The sequence below is a fragment of the Diorhabda carinulata genome, chromosome 4, assembly GCF_026250575.1.
Source record: "Diorhabda carinulata isolate Delta chromosome 4, icDioCari1.1, whole genome shotgun sequence".
NCBI classification, from domain to species: Eukaryota; Metazoa; Arthropoda; class Insecta; order Coleoptera; family Chrysomelidae; genus Diorhabda; species Diorhabda carinulata.
The window spans coordinates 19,035,790-19,058,812 of record NC_079463.1 but is presented as its reverse complement, the minus strand read 5'-3'; the positions used below and the strand labels follow the sequence as shown (position 1 = coordinate 19,058,812).

At 30.7% G+C, this 23,023-nt stretch overlaps 1 protein-coding gene across 11 annotated transcripts in view; it reads left to right on the top strand.

Moving 5' to 3' along the window:
* Window positions 1-23,023, top strand: part of LOC130892796 (extended synaptotagmin-2-like) — a 122,145-nt gene that overhangs the window by 72,076 nt on the left and 27,046 nt on the right. For all 11 annotated transcript variants that reach the window (XR_009059102.1, XR_009059101.1, XR_009059103.1 and 8 more), the window contains 4 exons: window positions 14,819-14,901; window positions 19,230-19,278; window positions 19,338-19,427; window positions 19,489-19,575. Coding sequence is in view for 8 of the 11 variants with exons in the window: in XM_057798420.1 (XP_057654403.1) it covers window positions 14,819-14,901; window positions 19,230-19,278; window positions 19,338-19,427; window positions 19,489-19,575 (309 nt within the window). In the remaining 3 variants the exon portion in view is untranslated. The remainder of the gene's footprint in view (window positions 1-14,818; window positions 14,902-19,229; window positions 19,279-19,337; window positions 19,428-19,488; window positions 19,576-23,023) is intronic.

The following is a 23,023-nucleotide window of genomic DNA, read 5'->3' as shown; positions in this document are numbered from 1 at the left end:
AACACAAAATAGGAATTGATACTAATGTCATTTTATTATTATAAAAAATTTTTACTTTTTGTAGTACTCGTGCTACAAAACGAGTCATTGTGACAGTAGGAACAGTATTTCAGAAAATAATCATTGTAACTTTGTTTTAAGTAATTTTTCATGTCATGCAGTTAAATGGACTAGTTAACTTGAATTTTGACGGACTTTGGTGTTGGCAAAGATAAACTTAAATCGTATGACTTATTTAAGTCGCAGTTTACAGCAATTGTTCACTCGTGGTCGGCACCTTTGATCTCTGTTCCAATTTTTCCATTGCGCAACATTATATTGATTCCCACACGCATGGAGGTGAAGCCAACTGATATAACGATCGCATGATGTTTTGTAAACTTATTATAACAGCCAGTAAGTAATAAATGACAAATATTCTGCGTATTGGATTTGTTCCCCAGGAGAGAGGGAATTAAGAGTTTATTCCTTATTCAAAATTATGAAATTTCAGAACCAGTTTCAAACCAGCGAAATATTACGAAAATTTATTTTCATAAGATAGTAATCAATGCAAAAAATACCTTATCGTATTCAATAGAAATAGCAGGATTGGAGAACCAACATTCTTTAAATATATGTTTTAAGCTTAACACGTTTTAACTAAATTGAACTGATAATGTCACGTTTACATCGCTAAATATCCATAAATGCGAAAAAAATTACTTCATTTACTACCAATGTTATATGAAAATTAGGTCTGTGAAAATCGGAGATATCGACCACCAAACATAACGCCCACATAACATCAATTTTCCAACCATTCTCTTTTTTACTTGTTTTGCACAAGCTCAATCCAACTATTTATCCTTTGCTGTTTTTACTCATTTCATCATACCTAGGTTCTTTTATAAATTTAAACATGCCCATTGCACAATACCTAATAAGTACCATTTACTTCTTCCCCCCCAGGGGTAATTTACCATATTCTAATTCGTTATTAATTTTTCTCCAGAACCCTTCATATTATTTGGTTTATGTCTCAGATAAGAGCGTACGTATTATACCGTATTGATGACATCGGAATAAGATCGAAAGTAGTCGGCAGTTACACCTCTCTCCTTACGATTGTGAAACATCGAGATGTCTGTCTCGAAAGGTCTATCGGCATCACGTTCTTCTTTGTGGATGGAATTCAATGTTCGGCGTGGTATTAGTCAGGAAAGTAGTTATTGTCCACTTCGCAGAACGGTCAAATTATTTCGAAAATATTTTTGCGACGGATTTATGAGAAAAATACAATTACTAAAAAATATAATACTCCTCACAGTTTTATAGTTTTAAAATTGAGAAATCAATCTTTTTGGATTATTATTAAAATTATTTTTTCTAATTTTGACATATAAAATGACACTTTATAAAACTCGTTGACTTTATGAAACGTCTTAAGAAAAGTGAAATTTTCCCTAACTGGTGATGAAAAGTAAATTTCGCCTCTAATTGCGAAAAGTACAGAATAATTGTAAGACTAAATTACTTGAACTACCTCTTTATTGTCGTTAAATATGGTGTACTAACATAATATCAAGAAAGTTTTATAGGACAAATAATCACACTCGCCCTTCGACTTTAGGAATAATTGTAAATAATGCAGATTGAGCCGCTTCTTCAATGTCGCTCGGTACATCGTTCTCTAAATCGGACATTGCAGTATTTATATATTCTTCTACTTTAAAAAATAGTGAATTATTTAGGGAAAAAAAAACGATTTTTAATTTCTACTTCTTTTGATAATCAAAATCACGAAACAGCACATTAACAATACTTCTTGCTTCCATAGTAACAAATAAACGTCTCCAATTTTACTAGGCGACTTAAAAGGAAATACGAGGGACGCTCGTAGGGGCGTTTCAAGTACTACAAATTTGAATTCAAATAATCACATCCAATTAAAAATTAGAAAAAATATTGTGTGAAACACGTTGGAAAACATTATTTTTTGCCAAATTTTAATATGACAAAACAAGAAATATTTAAAATTCTACCGATTACGAAGATGCCTGCCAATTGGTCATTTGGTGACATTCACTCACTTAAACCGCTGTAAAATCTATAAGTTCCACTCTACCCAAATATATATGTTTCTAATATATTTATTCTTGATATATTTACCTACTTAAAATTGAAAAATGAATAACTGGAATTCGAACGTTACAGATAAAAACGCGGTCTAAGCGACAACAAAGCTCTCCGATATCAACAAAAACAATACATAAACAGAGGGGAGTTTTTTTATTCGCATTCTTTCATATTTTTCTAGTAGAACGTAAAACAATCACCAAGTAGGAATTTTTGGCACTCTTAATTAAACCTACAAAGGAAATAGGCCACCAAAAGTTTTATAATTTTGGAGAAAATCGTCTTTAAAATGGATTTAATCATAACGCCTAAAATAATGGTTATACAGAAAAAGTGAGGAGAGATATTTGCCTATTTGCGTTAGGTATTCCTAAATAAAAAATTGTATGTGCTTTTAAAAAACGCATATTTCCAACTAACTTTGAAATATGTCTCGTACAAGGGATTATGATAGTTTTGCTTGATAAATAAACTATTATAAGCAATGTGTAAAACTTTTTACGGTGATTTTACAATACAAACCCGTAAATTTATGTTATGGTGATTTTGCTCAGCTTACAGAGTGATAAAGAGAAAACAATAAAAATCATTTATTAAATTATGTAGGTACTTATATAAAATTTGTTTTGTTTTTGTTTAGCAATTTAGTGAATACGTGATTAGATAAGGAATTGATTCTCATTTCACACATATACGGGGTACAACATTAGTTAATATAATAACTTTTTTTATACAAAATATGACGTTGTAGCTTAGTGTCAGTATTAAACACCTTCCAGAAAGCTAGAAGATTCAATAACAAAGAATGAAATTTGCATAGTACTTTAGAACGAAAGTGTTCATAGGTGATCTGCTTGAATCTACATCGCGTGTATTTGTTATATTTTGTATTGGTCGACTAGCAACATGATGTTTCAGACAAATGCATTGACAATCGTATATGTCGATTAAATTTTTCCATATCTCTATGCTACTGCATAAAGCGCACAGGCTCTTTCATACATGAATGATGATAAATTTTGCATACCTATGTGATGTGTTAAATACTCAAAATATTTTTGTAAGCCTTATGAGGAGTTGCTAAATCGGCTGCTAGCAAAGAATATAGAAACACTAGAACAATTGTTTTTCTAATCGTGGAGGTCGTCCAGGAATTGTAAAAATCTTGTACTAAACAACTAAAAAAATATTTGACATAATGTTCACAAAGTCTTCTTTAAAAATAAAATCCCAACTTTGGATAGAATTTTGACTGAAATAAAGTAATGCTCAAATTTTCCACTAATGTCTCGTTTATCATTGCATAAAGTTACTAAAGATATTTCTAGTGATTTCATACGAACGTATTTACTGTTTCATGGGTTAATAAATAATAGAGACAATATAAGTACTAGTTCAAATATTCTGTAAAATGTTTATTTGTTACAAATAATGTTTGATAAAAAATTATGCAAATACCTCAATGACTTAACTATTTTCATACGAAATCGAATTATTTAGTACCAAAATTACTGTTTTCAGTATTAAGGTTAACGAAAAACTAGGCCGTTTTTCATACCATTTCGAAATTTTCTGTTCGATATAGGTAGTAGACACCTGATCTTGCTAATAATAAAAAGAAATATACGGAAGAAGAGATGACAAATCATCAATCTTCTGTTTATTTCTTTCTAGGACAAAAAATTCCTATTTGTATTGTTAAATCAAACAAGTTATATTGTTAATTTGAAACAAATTTTGTTTCAACTGATATTGATATAGTTACTAGATTGAGAGCAATAACATAAAATACTAGTTATACTAAATTTTAGCCTGGATGAACAAAAAATCATAAATTACAGACTCAATAATATGCTCGAACTAAATAATAATTAAGCTAATAGACACATCGTAACCGAGAGGACCGAGAGACAATACAACGAAATGTGAAATTAAATCTGTAAATAATTGCAAATTCGACGACTACTTTTGTAAGGTTTAACAGTTGACAAATTTTCTTACACATGAATAATTGAAGTTTTAATTTATCAAAACATCAGTTGAAGTGTTTTAAATTGACACCTTCAAGTATGATGAATGAATTAACAGTACAAGTACAAGAACATGTTCGATTTGAAAATATAAATATCTTTATGTTCTAGAAATATATCACAATATATTTTAGCAGAATAATGTATTTGTTATCATTTGTATGAAAAAGGGCATAGTTTTCATTAGGTTGGAACGATGAAAAACAGTAGGTAATTCCAGTATACATTTGGTTTAAAAGTAGTTTAATCATTAAGTGGAGAGTATCACTTGTATTAACCATTTCTCAGCAAAAGAGAACTTCAACCAAAAATGTAGGTATTTATTAAAAATATCATCAACCCAATACATTGTCGTTTTCAAAAGCAAAGGACAATTAAAAAAATTCTTTTACAAAATAAAATGGTCTTTCTATCGGTCTTCATACATTAAAAGGTCTGTCTATACAAATAACAATATATATGCGAAATATACGCCAGTTCCTTTAGGCGATTAGGCGGCGTTGCACGATCATGCATAAAAGGAATCTATATCATTACACTACTTTATTTAAGAACTAAAGAAATACTTTAAACGAGTAAAATAGTGATTAAAAGTGGTAAAATAGTAATTAGTCTATTGGAAATATTTATTTTTCGAATAGGTTTTATCATTATAGGTAACTGATGAAATGATTTCGGTTTTAATTGTGCTGTCATTGTACAAATTTTATCTATATCCCTTAAATTCAAAATATTTGAATGGTTTTCATGAAATTCTAAATAAAAATGTTTCTTTGATTTGCATGGTAGATAGGGCTTAAACTGTTCAAAAGAATTTGTTGATTGTAACAATTTTTGTCCATGTATACAACAACATTATGAAACCAAAACAAAAATTATTGTATTGAGTTGCCTTCCTTGTGCACAGCTGTTATGTGAAACGGGAGTGACTAGTGACCCGACAAACATAAACTAGATTATTCAGTTACTTATTTAAAATTATTATATATTGGATGCATATTAAACGTTAGTCAAGTAATACCGAACGGGTTAATATTAATTGTACGATTTTTAAAGTTAAAATTATTTTCCTTTGTTAGACTGTTGGCGTTTGCCGTTAAGGTCGATGAAGTTTAAGCTTCTTGAAAACTTTCATTATGATTATCTGACTTTGAAGTAGACGGTTGGGGGATCTGTTGGTATGTTTGGTCAATGGTTACTTATCTTAACTTGGGATCGGTGAGTGGACAAATCCAAATAAACTCACTCGTTGTTCTGTCAGATTATAAGTACTCCCGATGCAGTTCTGTGCCAAATTAATTTTCACAAAAAGAAATAATTCAAATTTTACTTAGAAAATTTCATTTTCATATGAACAAAAAGTAACAAGATAAATAAGGTACCTTCCTTTTTCGACAAATGTATGGACAATAATACCTCACATATCCTCCTTGGCGTATAATTACTATTATATGATTATTCTTATTCTGTCAAGTTACTAAACCTATTTTTATGATGGTACGTTGGGTTTATTGGTTATATTTTGAAAATTCTTAATAAAAATCGATCTCATACACCATGAGTACCAAAAATGTCTCGTCTGGTGCTTAATATTGGACTTTTTTTGGACAATACCCAACAGTTCTCTTTTCAAGCAAACGGGTAACGAAATAAACCGATAGAAGTCTTAATGAAATGATTTGAATGACGAGTATTAAACTCACAGCCTTCATAGAGCTTTTCGTCACAAAATATACTATAAGTTTTCTCATTCATATTTGCACTACTTTTGGAGAAGCATTTCTTGAAATATAGGTGTTAGGAATATTTCATGGTGACATAGGATTCTACACACAGTCCATAAGCGACAATGTGTTAGAAAGAAACAAGCATAAATTCAGTGCATTACTCTTTTCCTAAAACATAATATCATAACAGAGCAAAGGTAGGTACAAATATCCAATTCTAACGTCTCTATTATCAATTTGCTAAAACTGAAAATTTTAATACGTAGCTATAAAGTACAATGTGGGGTTCAAATTTTTGGTCAAAGTTCAAGAACTGATGAGAGTGAACGGGTTTTGTTATTAGGCAAATAACAAAAATCGTCTGACTATCTTAGCCACTTTCCTAAGTTTTAATAGAAAAATCATAATCGTCCAGATGATTGAGTCTCTATTAGAATAGTTGCTAACGCGAATCCTCCTTAGAGTTGCTGGATTTAATGCTAAATAAACAATGGTTCTCTTATTCGATTCAGTCCTCGAATTGCTATATGCTGTCCCCGATTTGCTCAGTGTGGTCCCCATTTTGCTCAATAGTGTCCTCAAACACCAAATTTGATAGTCCCCAAACTGCCCGAGTCCTCAAAACAACAGTTAGGCATATAAAAACTTTGGGGACAGTCCTCAAATTGACAAAATGTCCTCAAACAATCACTTACAGAAATATTTTGTCCCCAAACTAACACTTTGGCATACATATATATATATATATATATATATATATATATATATATATATATATATATATATATATATATATATATATATGTCACCTATGCCATTGCCCTTAGGTGGACAGTATATTGTGCTGATTAAGAACTTATTTTATTGTAAAATTGCTTAGTTTGTGTTTACTAAAAGATTATTTAATTCACGTTTGTAATAAAAAATATCAGTATTGTAATTGAAGTTGTTGGTAGAATTTATGTTAGAAATAAAGTTAGTTTTTAAAAACACGGTTCCAGTAAATTAAAAGTTAAGTGGCGCAGTCAGTAGGATAGTCAATCGAAAGTTAAAGCATATAACATTCGGTTCGTTTCTACGATTTGTTGACTATTCGAACAAGTAAAGTTAAATTATTGGAACTCTTAGTTGGGCGAACTGAGTAACTCAACTAGAAGATCTGTGTTGTGCCAGAAACCGGAAGAATCAAGAGGATATTAGTTGTTACTGTGCAGTCCGAGCCAATGGAAAGGATCTTCATTCTATTGCTGTAAGTGTTTTTAAAGTCATATAGAGGTAATATTAATTATTTACTTGACACATCTGACGATTCTGACTCAAATTCTGATTCAAATAACTGAAATTCAGGCTCAAACTCTGTTAATACTAAAATAAAATTTAACTTAGCATCACCAAAACTTTTTTCTACGAATAATTTTAATAAAATGGCTACTCCACAATTACCTATTTTAAAAAAAGAATATCTTGATATGATACCCGAATTTGATGGAAACAATGCATTACTTCCTAGGTTTATAGAAATTTCAGAGAAATTAGTAAGTAAGTTTTATAATACTGTGGATGTAGGGGATTTTCAAAACGAATATTTGATGTCCAGCATCTTAGCAAAAATAAAAGGTGAAGCAACCATAAACATTTCTTCTTGTACGATAAGAACTTGGGAAAATCTAAAAGATGCACTTCTTAATACTTACGCTGACAAAAGAGATATTTACACTTTAAATATAGAACTTTCAGAAATGAAACAAGGTAATGAAACGCCTTTCGAATTTTATAATACAATTCAACATTTATTAAATCTTCAAATTTCTTATCTCACGACACATTCTAATGTTAGTGAACATTTAATTTTGGGTAATTACTTTAAAAATTTGGCTCTCAGAGTATTGCTACGCGGTTTAAAAGAACGTTTAGGCACATTAATGCGTACGAAAAATCCAGAAAATTTGAATATTGCTTTAAATGTTCTTACAAATGATTTTCAAGTTTATATGACCCAGAATAATCATCCGAAAAATGTTTTTTCATCCTTGAATACGCAAAATAATTCACATAAAAATAAAACCACTTTCCAAAATAATGTGGCATATAGGCAGCCACCTCCTAGGCAAAATTCTATTCCGAATTATCAATATACTAATCGAAATTCCGCACAAAACCCGCAAAATCGTCCATCAACTTCTTATATCCCTTCTAATAGGAATAATACAAACTTTTCTAATAATGGTCAAAACGTCTTTGAACCCAATCAGAACCAAAGATTTCCTAATCCAACTCCAATGAGTATGTCTACAAGAAATACATCTAGACCCCAACCTCAAAATGATCAAAACAGGTTCCAACACAATCCGAATGAACCTAGAAATTTTATCTCGGAAGAACTCCATAATATAGACGATTCTGATCGCACTAATGATGAATCCGATAATTTTTTAGAGACACCAGCCTCGGAACCAAACCAAACATTATCGAATTGTTAAACTTAAATAATTCAGAAAGCGTGTTACCCTATATAATTTTTCCAGAACAAAATCTTAAGGTTTTAATTGATACTGGTAGCACAAGATCTTTTGTGACACCAGCAGTTGCTGAGAAATATGTCAAAAAACCCTTCCATGTAAAATCTGCCTTTGATAGCAGTCAACAAAATTACTGCACACTCATTCCAATCCCTAAAATGTTTAATTATAGGAAACCGCTCAATTTAGAATATTGCGTTTTCAAATTTCACGATCATTTTGATTGTTAGGATTGGATAATTTAAAAATACTTAATGCAATTATCGATTTAAATAATAATTTGCTTATGACTCCTTATAGTCAAATTAAATTGAATTACTTTGACATTAAAACTGGATCCACGAATTGTATAGTAGTGCCTCCACGTTGTGAACAAGTAATTAAATTAAATATTGAAAATGTAAAAAATGGTAATGTAATTATACCATATACACGAATTGGGAAATTAGAAATCCCTGAATGTTTAACAAAAGTTGAAAATAATATAGCTTTATGTACAATTTTAAATCCTTCAGAATTCAACTTTCGAGTAGATTTAAGCCCTTGAGACATTCGATGAATACGAACAAACTCTCAACCCAAATTTTAATGAAATTTATTGTGAAAATGTTAAATTTGATGTTTTGAAAGTTAGAACTGAACACATGAATTCCGAAGAGAAACAATCTGTATTAAAATTAATTCAAGAGTATAGTGATATTTTTCATGTTGAAGGAAATCAGCTCACCTTCACAAGTAAAATAAAACATCACATTAAAACTTCTAATGAAATACCTATTTATTCAAAATCATACAGGTACCCTGAGATTCACCGAAGGGAAATTCAAAATCAAATACGAAAAATGTTAAGTGATAATATTATTAGACCATCCAATTATCCATGGTCTAGTAACATTTGGATAGTCCCAAAGAAGCTAGATGCTTCTCAAAAGCCGAAGTTTCGACTCGTTGACTATCGAAAACGGAATGAGATCACAATTGGAGATCGATATCCATTGCCAGATATTACAACGTTACTAGATAAGCTTGGACGTTGTCAATATTTTACAACATCCTAATGGGTATACAGAACGAAAAATGTTTGGTGTACCTTGATGATATAATTGTGTTCAGTACCAGTTTACAAGAACACATCACATATTTATAAGAAGTATTCAGTAGATTAAGAGATTCTAATTTTAAATTACAAATTGATAAATGCGAATTCTTGCTAAAAGAAGTAGCATATCTGGGACATATTGTCACGCCAGAAGGTGTAAAACCGAACCCAGATAAAATTTTAGCAATTCAAAAATTTCCAATACCAAAAAATTCAAAACAATTGAAAGGTTTCCTTGGACTCCTAGGGTATTACCGAAAATTTATAAAAGATTTTTCAAAATTAACTAAACCATTAACTATTAGACTGAAAAAAGATGCAATTATTAATGTAAACGATTCAGATTACGTCGAATGCTTTGAAATGTGTAAAAATCTGTTGATGAATGAACCAATACTTCAATATCCAGATTTTACAAAACCCTTTAACCTTACCACAGACGCCAGCAATTATGCTTTAGGTGCTGTTCTAAGTCAAGGCAAAATAGGCTCTGATTTACCTGTGGCTTACGCCAGCAGAACCCTAAATGATTCAGAATGCAACTATTCTGTAATCGAGAAAGAACTTCTTGCCATAGTTTGGGCAACCAAATACTTCCGCCCCTATCTTTTCGGCAGAAAATTTACAATAGTTACCGATCATAAACCACTCCAGTGTTTATTCTCACTTAAAGATCCAAGTTCAAAACTTGTTAGATGGCGCTTGAAACTTGAGGAATATGATTATGATATCGTATACAAAAAGGGTGCTTTAAATACCAATAGCGATTGTTTATCCCGAATTCAAATAAATGTCAACGAAACTGAATTACAAGAACCTCAATGTTCTAAAAAATTATTAGTTTATATGGACAAATTTAATAAAAAACTCTCATCAACTCCCGATGATAATGTATCGCTAATAGTTGAAACAGATAATGAAAGTAATAATAATGAGAATGACGACGAAGATATAACTGTTCACACAAATGAGGAAAATCCTGTAATTCGTATACCAATTTCAGATTCAGCGATAAATGTTGGTAAAAATCAATTAATATTTTCAGAAGTAAATTTCGAACCAGCCGTACCTACTATTATGAAACTGTAGGAAAATAAACAAAGAATTGTTGTGCAATTATCTAAAAACAATTTTGAGCAAGATGTCATTAATTTCGTGAAAGAATACATAGTACCAAAAACTAAATATTTTATTTATTTCGAAGACCCAATTTATGAAAAATTCAGTGTCGTTCTACAAAATCACTTTCAAGATTCTCAAATTGACTTTGTTAAATGTAATAAAAAATTAATAGATGTTCCTTTAAATGAAATTAAAGAAGTAATTCAAAATTACCACGAAGGTAAGACTAATCATAGAGGACTAGATGAAACTGAAAATCAATTAAAAGCTTTGTATTACTGGCCAAATCAAAGAGCATCTATACAAACTTATATAAACGAATGTGAAGTTTGCCAGTTAAGCAAATATGATAGAAAACCAATAAAACCATTTTTAAATGTTACTAAACCTTTCCAAATTTTGCATTTAGACACGATAACCTTAGAAAATAGTAAATTTCTTACCATAATAAATTCATTTTCCACATATGGTTAAATGTATGAATTAAAATCGAGACAAGGAATAGAGGTATCTCATAGTCTAATTAAATATTTTACACACCACTGTATACCAGAACAAATAATTTCGGACAATGGAACTGAGTTAAAAAATTCTGTTGTAAAAGAACTATTAGAAACACATAAAATTAAAATTCATTTCATAAGTTTTCAACATCCAGAATCGAATGGAATTGCTGAAAGATTTCACTCTACGATTATTGAACACGTCAGACTTTTGAATAATCAAAAAGATTTGAAAAATGAGACTATTGAAAATAAAATACTTTACGCATTATTAGCCTATAATAATAGCGTTCATTCTGCAACAAAATTGAAACCAAACGAAATAATTACCGGACACTTAAACAGTAACACACCTTTCGATATAGAAATTGATCAACAAGTAGTTAATAATTATATACAAAATCATAAAGATAAAATGAAAATTTTATACTTGAATTTAAATAAAAAATTACAGGAAAACAAATCAAAAGTAATCTCTAAAGCAAATAAAAGCCGTGAAGAATTACCAGATACAATACCCACTAAAATGTACGTACGTAATAAACAGGCACAAGGTAAAACCAAAAATAAATATAAAAGTGAAGAAATCAAAAGCAAAAATACCCGACTAAAAACAGCTAAAATCGCTACTAGACACAAAAATACTTCAGAAAATATTCATCTTTCAAACATAAAACGTCCTAAAAAGACTCCTTATAAATCTTGGATATGCCAAGCTGCAGAAATCCAGTCATACTTTTGTTCATTTTTATAATTTAAGTCCGCTACTCGTAGAATATAATAAGTTAAGTATACAATATAATCACGTTAAATATAATATGTCTAATAATACATTTTTTCATTCTGAAACAGAAAATATTGTAAATATAATAGAGTACACTAGGAATAGTATAGAAGAAAAATTTGATAACATTAATATTCATTCTACCTTAGATAGACCAAAGAGAGGGTTAATTAACGGTCTTGGATCAATAGTAAAAACAATTACAGGAAACTTGGATTCTGAAGATGGAGAAAGAATTAATTCAATTATGGAACATTTAAAACAAAACCAAGAAAACTTGCAAAATCAAATAAGAATGCAATATTCTGTTAGTCGCCAAATAATTGATAATTTTAATAAGACAATTCAGGACATTCAGTATAATGAAAAATTATTAAAAACGAAAATATTTGAGATAAGAGATATTCTAGATTTTCAAGCAAATGCGGAAAATATTAAATATTTAAAAGAGTTATTCAACGAACTTCTTATCACATTCAATGTAATTCAAGACATTTTAGAAACGGTTGAAAATTCCTTGACCTTCTGTAAACTTAGAACGTTACATCCAAGTATTATAAAATCTCACGATTTATTTGTAGAGTTGCAAAAAGTGCATTATTACTACCAAGCGGAATTACCCTTTGAATTAAAACATAAAAATATTTTAGAATTTGAAGCCGTTATAGACGTAGTTTGTAAAGTAGAAAATAATCAAATACAATATTTTTTATCGATACCCATTAACTATGATATTTTATTTAATCTTTTTTATATGTTACCTATACCTACAGAAATTGAATCAGAATACGTAACATTATAAATTTTTACTTAAATCAAATAATGTCATTTAACCTATAAATGACATTTGTACTCGTGGCAATATTTTTCAATGTCCTAACCAATTTGCAAGACAATAATAATTATGGATGCGAAGAAAACATATTGCTAGCAGGAAATTCTACATATTGTCAATATACAGAAATTGAAATAATTAAGAATCACATTGAAATTATTCCAGAGATAAATCAATTTTTGGCAATATTTTCCGTAGAAGAAAAATTAATCATAAAATGTAAGCCAGACACTGAAGTGAGAACTATTAAAGGCATTTATTTAATAGAAAATTCATCATGTAAAATTATATTTAGGAACCAAGAGTTAATATTTCAACAAAAAACGTTTGGACAACCTTTTGTGATAAATGAATTAAATTTGAAATTAAATCAATTACACGTTTCTCAAATGAAGATTGATTTAAAAAGGTTAAAATTAAAGGATATTCCAAATCAACTGGTAACGCCAATATTCACGGAAAACACTAATTTTCACATTCCCAGTATTTGGACTATTCTTCTTTATACAGCATTGATATTGGCCTTCTTGTGGATTTTGTATAAGAGGAAACATTCAGGAAGGACAAGTAAGAATCACCCGCAGGCAACAGAAGATGGGATCCAGCCTCCAGGAGAAGCTTCCTTCTAAAGGGGTAGGTGTCACCTACGCCATTGCCCTTAGGTGGACAGTATATTGTGCTGATTAAGAACTTATTTTATTGTAAAATTGCTTAGTTTGTGTTTACTAAAAGATTATGTTACCGGAAATGTATGTAATCCGTCATTGTATACAATTCCTAGGAAATGTATGTAATTCCTAAAATCGTACGGAAATGGAATTTGAGTTATGTCTGAAAATTTGACTGATAAATATATTTTAAAAGTTCCTAGAAACTAGATTTCCGAAGCTTTAATTAGTAAGGTAATATAAAGATTATTATATTTTACGATATGACTGTTACTTGAACGTTGTTGTCTCAACGAGTGCTTTAATAAAAATTATTATTTTCATTTCAACAACGTGTTTTATTACAGAAAGCATTATTTTTATACCTTTCCTAATACGATATTGGAATTATATACAATTCCTAGGTATTAAATAGTTTTTGAAACAATATTTTATACATTTCCTGAATACTTTTGGAATTATATGAATTTCCTAGAATTTGTATACAATTCCTAGATTTAACACATTTCCGGTGGTAACATATATATATATATTGTATATATATTCTTATTGTGAACATGGCAATGAAATACCAAAGTGTACTAACTTCCGAGATTCCCAATACTTATGTATTCATCGTCTGGGACTGAAATTATGGTCAAATACAATATAAGAAATATGTATAAATGTATAAAAACAATAAAATTCTAACTTAAAATAATTAATTAAGATTTTCGGTAGTTCTGAATTGTATTAATTCTTAATTTATTTACCATATTGCAATACTTAATGTATTTCCGTATTTTTAATAAAGCTGTCTTATTTTTATCTAGTTTCGCTATATACTGAGGATATAATTATAATATCCATATTTATCATTTTGACACCAATAATGATATTCATAAGAAAATTGTGGAAATATTGAATGCAAAAATTCTTCTCTTTTAAGATAATGTACTTTTATAATATTGATTTTAATATGATTTTGAAACTGAAGTTTTCCAATTTAAAACACATTTTAACCTTGTCAAAGAATATATTTTGGTATTTCCTAAAATAAAGAAAAAAAAAGGTTTTTGAGCTAAAGGTTTTAAAACCAGTTATAGGTTCATGTATAGAATAGATAATAAAATCCAATGTATCAAGATTAGGAAGTTGGTAGTTTAGTTGTCCCTTTTTATTAACATTGTAAGGACTCCTCCGAAACTCTAAGAGAAATAAAATAATCTTCAAATTGATAACGTATTTAGTATGTAGATGTATGTAGTAGACTAGCTGAAATAGAGTAATTGCTAATAAGATTTGGTAATGAACTAATTGAAAATTACGGGTAGCACATAAAAACCCCGTAGTAAACTGCAGATTTAAGAATAATTTATGATCACATTCCTAAAAAATATTTGAAATATACATCGTTCATTTTTTTATTTTTAGTTTGTGATTCTAGAATTCACTGGTCAAGAGTTATTAATTTCGGTTTGGGACGAAGATCCCACTGAGGATGAATTTTTGGGCAGGTGAGAATTTTCATTTTTTTTAATGTTTACTCGTAAATTATTAATTGATTAGCTGAGTAATAAGATTATAAATAATAAATTTGCGTTGTAAGTGTTGATTTTATTTGAAAAACTGGACCGTATATTGGTTTATCTACTTTACATAAGTATTGTTTATTAAATATACCTAATAGGGTTAGGGGAAGATGGATAGAAAATTGGTTAGGTATTAAATATGAATATTTTTTTATTAAAATAGAAGATTTATTTCTCACAATAATAAAAAACAATATAAACAAAAATACGTAAAAAAACCAATAAAACTCCAAGTTAGACAAATCATTCATGTGTATCCAATTTTCTGCCTTTTTGTGTGTTCTTTTCACGTTCTATAACACACCGTCTTGCTTTTGAACTCCTATCGAAATTCAAATTATTATCAACAAATTGGTCCATATTTTCAGTTATTGTGGTGAAACTTCCTTTCATAAACGCCATCGAGAGTTCTTATTGCTCTTCTTCGAAGACACTACTATCACTATTTTTCTTCTCTTCTTAATTAGTTAATTTCTTGAGTTTATCGTTAGAGAGACTAGCTGCTATTTCTTGAACTATTTCTTCGACGTCTTTTACATTTAACTCATCTAAACTGGTTTGTTTCACTAATTCTATCATAACGACATAGTTGCCACTAACTGAAATCTGGCTAAATATTCTTCCGTATATGTTCCAAACATCTTTCTGTTATCTCATTCCAAGAAAGTTCTATGTTTTCTACAACATTCATGATAATTATTGCTTCTTTTCTCCGTATGTTTTTTCAAACATTTGCTCAAATCCTCGCCGCAAGCGATTAGTTTTGGCCTTGGTCCATTGGTTGGAAGTGAACCACTACGACTGTAATTCATGTTGTTAAGTCTGATAAATTTGTTGGTTGTCTTAAAGCATTATCAATTAATAACAGTGCTCTTTGTTCAAATTGTTAAATTTGGCAATTAGGTACGTTTAATGACTTTAATGACAAATAAGAATGTTAATATTTGTATTTTTCACAAATTATATAGTCGAAAGGAAAGTAATGAAAAAATTTTCTGTGTTATCTAGAAAAAATCTTAAAATCATTCATGAATCACCATATGAATAGTTTTAAATGAAAAGGGTCGCATTATTATTCGATGGATGTCAATGGTAAATATGTTAGTCATACATTTAGAAGATAGAAAATCGATCTTTGCTGTAACGTGCCATAAGCCAGATCTAACAAATCGCCATGGTTAATGAAGACGAAAGGAAGAGTTTGAAACTTATTACGATTTTTATTTTCGGTCACATATATGCTCCAACCAATAGACAAGGTTGCTGTACGGTGCAACACATTTGGGAAACTTCCCTGTATAATTGCTAAATATTTGGGTTTGAACAACCCCGTAAAGTTATCTGGTCATTTTCCACATCGAATGTCTGGAACTCTTTTAGTAGAAGCTGGAGCAACTATGACTTTGCTGAAGCGTCGGGGTGGATGGATGAGTATTACAGTTTCCGAAGAATATTCTGAAGAGAGTATATCTTAAAAATAAGGTTGCAAGAATATAATATATAACCGTATATTTATATTTTGTGATTTTCAATAAAGAAGAAGTTGATAGAAATCTGTTTATGCACTTATGCGGGCAAACTGTGTCCTTAGCGTTACCAGGCATCCGGATGAAGCCAGACATAGTTAGGCTTTTCTATTGCGTGTCCAGCCAAAATGTATTTGGCTTGTCCGGCTTTTGTTAGTCTTTCTATATTTCGCAAACGAACGAGCGCCGAGCGTGGTCGAGCCCAGGCGAGTTGACTATCGTTCGCTCCCGCAGTTCGCAATCCCGTCAGGTAACAAATGTTTAGAACAACCGCAAAACCTTAGAAGTTTCCTGAATGATAACAACGACATCGCCGATTTCAATAAACTGTTCGCACTCGAGAAATATGTAGCCTATTTCAAATCGATGAGTAGTTAAGATTGCTTTTCAAAATTCTTTATCAGTATTACTTTTCGATCTCAGGACATAACCCAATCGTTAAAAAGGTTTTTTCCTTGATAAATCAGCTAATTATGATAAAAAAAACACAAAAGTTACATGCTGACACGTGTAAGGATTTTCGTAACTGCATTTTGTAAGAAACTGTTCTCTTAAAGCAGGTTTCTGCAAACAAAAAATTGAATATTTTTGGTTAACTTAAAGAGAATAAGATTTGTGTAATCACATTTCATTGGAATTTATAAGAATTTGAATATGTTGGTAAAATTTATGTAGAATTTAATTTTGACTGATGACTCTACATGTTCGATCAGTAATAAGGTATTTAGACTATTTGGCATTTGAAATAATTTATATTTTTTAACAAAGTTTCTGTTCATAATAAAAGAAACTTGATTTTACATACAATTATTTTCTTGTTATTAATACTGAAATATATAGTCTTCAATAAGTCCGGCAGTAATGGATTTACGCCTAGACCCGTGGGGCCCAGGCCTAGGGCGACATAATTTGAAGGACGGAAAAAATTTTTGAAATGTTTTCTTGTTTCCAGGTTTTTTTCATTGAATCAGTTTTTTCATTGTATTATAATTCAATTAATTAATTTACCTCTTAATTTGTGAATGTTACTTCTTTAATATATCAATTATAGTTTTTATCGAGTAATGCTCTTGGATTAAGCGTTTAGAAATTACTAAATTTTAATTCTCAAATTGCGGATGCTTCATTATAATCTCTAAAAAATAATGGTTTAGATATAATGAACTGTCGTATTCAATCGTATGATAATGCGAGCAATATGTCGGGTACAGATTCAGAAAAGATTTGAAACAATTAATCCTTTAGCAGAGTCTTTCTCAATCTCATTGGTCTGCTCGACATGATGCATGCTAGGGATTAAAAAAAGCTGCAGCGAAAACTAGAACATTTGGAAACAGCCAAAACTAATCAGTCAAACAAGGACTGTATAGCGGATGACTCGTTTAGTCAATATTTTGACTGCTCAAAAATGTTTTTGTTTGAACTGATGCTGTTGTACTATTCAGAATTGACCGATCTACGTTGCTCTAATGGAACTGTGGCACAGGTCCAGCAATTCCGAAAAAACAGGCGAACATTTTCTTGAAAGTGGTTCATGCATGGAATTTTTTTATTGGATTTGGCTCGCCTTGAAAGACCCATACAGGTATGGTTTTGGGTTCATTTGTCCAGATCCATGATCGTTTGCTGTTACTATCCTATAGGCGTCTTTTGAAGCACCGCGATCGATTTTTTCAGCATTTCTTTGCACCAATCGACACGAGTTTTATTAAGCGAATTGCAAATTATGCGGTATCTAACGCGAACAAATCTTTTTGACAGTCAAATGTTCATGCAATATGAAATGTATGCGAGTGGATCTAATGCCCAAGTATACCTCAATCTCACGGTGTGTCACATAAAGATCCTGCGATATTAGTTTACGATAGCTCGAGATGGTGCTTCATCACCAAAAGTTGAAGCGAATTAATCGGTATACTGCTGTGTTCACGATTTAACTCCATTTTTTCACCAAGATGAATGTTTCAAGTATCTGTTAACAACTCAAATAGCACACGTATTACAGTACACCATTAAAAATGTCAAACTTAACTTGGTGGTGGGAAAAAGGAGGGGGAACTTAGGTAGGAACGTCTTACTCTTGAGCAAATCTCAAAAACTCTGAGTACAAGACAAAACCTCATGAAAAATTGATAGATATATACAGGGTGTACTATTTAAAAAAATGTTAATAGGTTATTTTGTAGTAATAGTGCCTTCTATTTACTTCTATTAAGCAAGTTACATTAATTTATAAACACATTGTATTATAAATCACCAATAAGAGGTTAATAAATTTCCGCTTCTGAATTTACTGTCTAGAAGTCAAGGAGAGTGTCCTAATAGTTGGTAGTGGCGAATTTCATACTTTATACACTATTTACTTTTAGCACCACAGCAACACTTACAATTACACTGTCTGAGGTGCGTTACATAACAAGTAATAGTGTTCTAGTATGGCTGCGACCATAGAAGGTTTGGAAAACCAAATAAATATTAAAGGAAACTGATAGAAGTAAAAAGCAAAAACTGAAGGGGGCCACTAACCATTCCAAATAGGTGAGCTTGTGACTAACTTTTTTTACCCCTCTCCCTGTTATAAATAAACAGCTGGAACTAGAGTCTCTCTTGAAGGGTAAAGCATATTGGTGCATACTATTCAAATATTTATTCTAGTTGGAAATAACTATCATGAGGAGGGAACTTGAATGAGCTAAAATTTATACTTAAATTGGAACTTTGTTTTAGAGCGTCAATCGCCATAGCCAGTTTAATTAAAGAAGGAATAAGTGATATGGTACAGTAAATTAATATTATTGGAAAGTATGACTTAATTTAATTATTACTTGGTTATAGTGGCTGGTTTTGGAAGACGTGAAACATGGAGATATTCATATTCGAACAACTTGGTTAACATTAACTACAGAATATAGCAATTTAAAAGCAGTAATTATGCCAGTATGATTACGAAAATGATAAATACCACTAAAATTTTTATGTATTCTAGGCGTTATATGAAAGTCAACAATTACAGTTATCTCATATGAGCTCGTCATTATTAATTGTTTATATAGATTCCGCTACAAATTTGAAGGTAAGAACATTTCCATTATTCATATTCCAACAAAAAGAGTGCTTATTATTCTTGACATATATATTGTCTCTAATTCAAGACTTCATTTGCCTCGTTCACGAAACATTTGGTAAAACAGAGAGTACAGAGAATAATGAGGGATACAAGAATTTGTGAAGTGCTGATAAGATTTCTTATACAAATTTACTCAATAATTGGGTTTATATGTCTAAAAGTTTTTGTTATCAATTCAATCAATCAACTTTGAAACTACTTTAAATTTTTTGTTTATTAATTTTTGGTACAATTGTTCCATTTCTCAAAACAATTGAATAAATGATGCTATCACGTCAGTTACTGGTAGGGATGGCTTCTTTCGATTAGTATAATGAAAAAACACTTCTAAAGTTATTTTGAGAACTGTAAAAAAGAATTGAAAAGAAAAGTGAAAAAAAATTGAAAGAATACATTTTATAAGTCAGATATAGTAGAAACAGTGGAGATCTTCCATTACGAGACTAATAGGTCAGCAACAGCATATGATTCAAATCAAAATTTCTGCTAACATTGTAGAAACAATCGTTATCACTAATATTCCAAAGGTCGACTGGGTAATTAAAAATGAAATTCAACTTTCTTGATATAAATATCGATATATTGGATGAATATGTTACAAAATCCTTATTATTAGCCACGTTGGCTTATTACTGGAGAGCTGATTTTTGCAGGATTGTATGTAAGTAGGTACATATTTATGTAGTTCCCAAAAGTGTCGTAATATTCAGTCTATCAACTGGGTGTCCTCTTAACTCATTAAAATTACACTTCACAAACTGATTTATATTAGGAGCTTTCATAGATTCACGCTCGTGCAACGTTGAAAGCAGAATATTTGACTATTACTGTGCAATTGCAGCAGAAAATATTTTCGATGAACCAGCGTGAACAATAAAAAAACGTCCTGGCTTAAGTACCCTTTTAATATTATTGTACTATAAATAACCTAATTTGTTTTCCTTGGCATATATCCATATTTCATATACAAATGTTTTTGACAATAACATATTTACTGAACACACTGTTTACACTACCACTACACCAACACTCACAATTACACTATCTGACGCGCGTTTTGATAACCTGTAACGTTTTCACTGCTCACAGCTTGCGTTACTTCTGTTGTTATAAACATTATACGATATAAACCTACCAACTTCTTTTTGTAAATAATTTTCTTTATAAGATATTTTGTCATATTATCTTTGAGTAGAAATATTTACATATTATATTTCATAGCTCTTTTGTAGTTTTGTATGTACTTACTGGTGACATACCGGGTTCCTGGAATTTAAGTAGTTTAGCACAGTTTAATTTGTCCTTTTGTTGAACTATTTTTATATAAACAAATTAAATGTTTGGTTTATTTTCTTTTGAGGTTAAGTCTTGGTCTAAAGGAGGCAATCATTATTCGAAATTTGCCAGACGTGGTATAACCGGTTGCAGAATTATGTCGCTTGTATAAGCCAAGTTGCTTCGTCTTAGAAGGTTAAAGCCACATCTAGTTAACTGTTCACGAATTAGGTTATTTGTGCAGTATTTTGTAAATTTTGCGGATATTGATTTTTGGTTGTTCAGTCCGTTGAAAGGTTGTTTTGTTAGCTGGTGTATTTGAAATTGAGCTATTGGTGCACCTGGCTGGATTGTCTTCATGACGTGTGACCCGATTTTGCTGAAAAAGTCTGTTGCTATCTTCATTCATATTTCCTTTTGACTGTCAACCGATGTGGAATTTTTCATTATGGATTTGATTATAAACTTTAAAATTTGGCTCCAAATTTGATATTTGCTAAAGTCGTGATATTTCCGACTAAGAATTTGACGATTGGAGAGGTAGTTACCTTGTTCCTTTTGGTCAGCGACCGTGGTAGCGTTAAGATCAATTTCTCCAGAGATTTTTGAAAAGCAGTATTTAGCCGGCCTAAAGGAGCCTTCTGCCGATTTTAAAAATTCTGGAATATTAAATTGTTAATTGACATCCAAGAAGAAGTAGATATAAGTTCCCTTCGTTAAAATGAAAGGGTCCTAGTTTTGGACATAGGACCTTTATTGGGGTTTAAAACTTAGACGACTTTAATTGGGATTTAAATTCAAGCTTTGACTCGTGGAACTACCTAGTCCGGGACGATTGACTGAACGAATTTCTTTGGTTCCTAACCGCATTCCACGGATGTGGTCCTGTTTGTATTCTGACAAGTAGGGAGTCTCATGTGTTGTTAAAGGTCAGATCAACTCTTATTAGTTTTTTTGTAAAATTTATTTCATCATTTCCTGTAAACCAAAACTCATGAGTTTTGCGGGTAACTTTTTTTTAACCTTTTTTTTATAATTCCAAATATAAATCATTGTATTTTATTTTCAACAAGTAGCTTTATTCCTAAAGATACTACAACCTATTTCTATATATTTCTCAGTTTAGGTTAAAAAACTGAGTAGCGCCCCATTTGGAACTTGAAAGCATACAAAATTTCTGTACATATTAAACACAGTAAAATCTTGTAACGAACCCTGACAACATACATTAACATGATGAGCTTAGTCGGAGCCCAAAATGTGACCTTTTAGGTTACAAACCAATTTATCATCTTCAGAGACTGGAGGTAAACTAAAACTGTTAACTTAATACATTTCATATTCAAGTTTCTCAGCAATAAACCATCTCCCGTAAACAATAATTCCAGCGGGCAAACCTCACGTTCATTGCTTAAATACTAAACTACAGAATGGGTTGTAAGAAATAGGTCCTTTGCCCTTATTTAAACTGTTCGTTTTGGAAAAAAGTGGTTTCACATAGAAATTTCTTACACCTAGGACAGTAAATTAATCTATTTACAATTCTCTTATCGTAACTGTTTAGTTCATCTTCAATGAAAGTTCTTCTTATTGTATTTTTCGATGTTAAGTGGAAAATGAATCAAGGATTTGGGTTATTGGCGTTGGTGATCTTTGCGAATTTATTGGATATATTGAAAGTTTCATTTAATATCTTCCTCGTGACGCTAGGAATGTCATCCTGGAGGCGTGCATAAGTCGGATCTCGAAAAACATGTGTATTAAGGATAGAAATTTATCAGTCAGCAAAAAATATTGTAATACTGTCGGGAGTTTGAGGAGGGAAGATTGTTTTCACTTGAAAGCTGATAGATGGAGCAACGTTGTTATAATGGACAAAAAGGACTATTTCGATAGAGTGGACAGCTTAATTGAAACAAGGGGCCTCATTGCTCTCCTAGGATTGTGAATTTTGGCAATAGAGCTTTGACAAAGTTTGCTTACTTTTGGATAACTTATACCTGAGTGAACCGGTGATAAAGTTCTTACAATTTTTTAGTATTTCTCTCATATTTGTGATCATTTACTTCGGCGGATTCTTGGATATTTTGATGTATGGTCCTATTTCAATTAAGCTGTC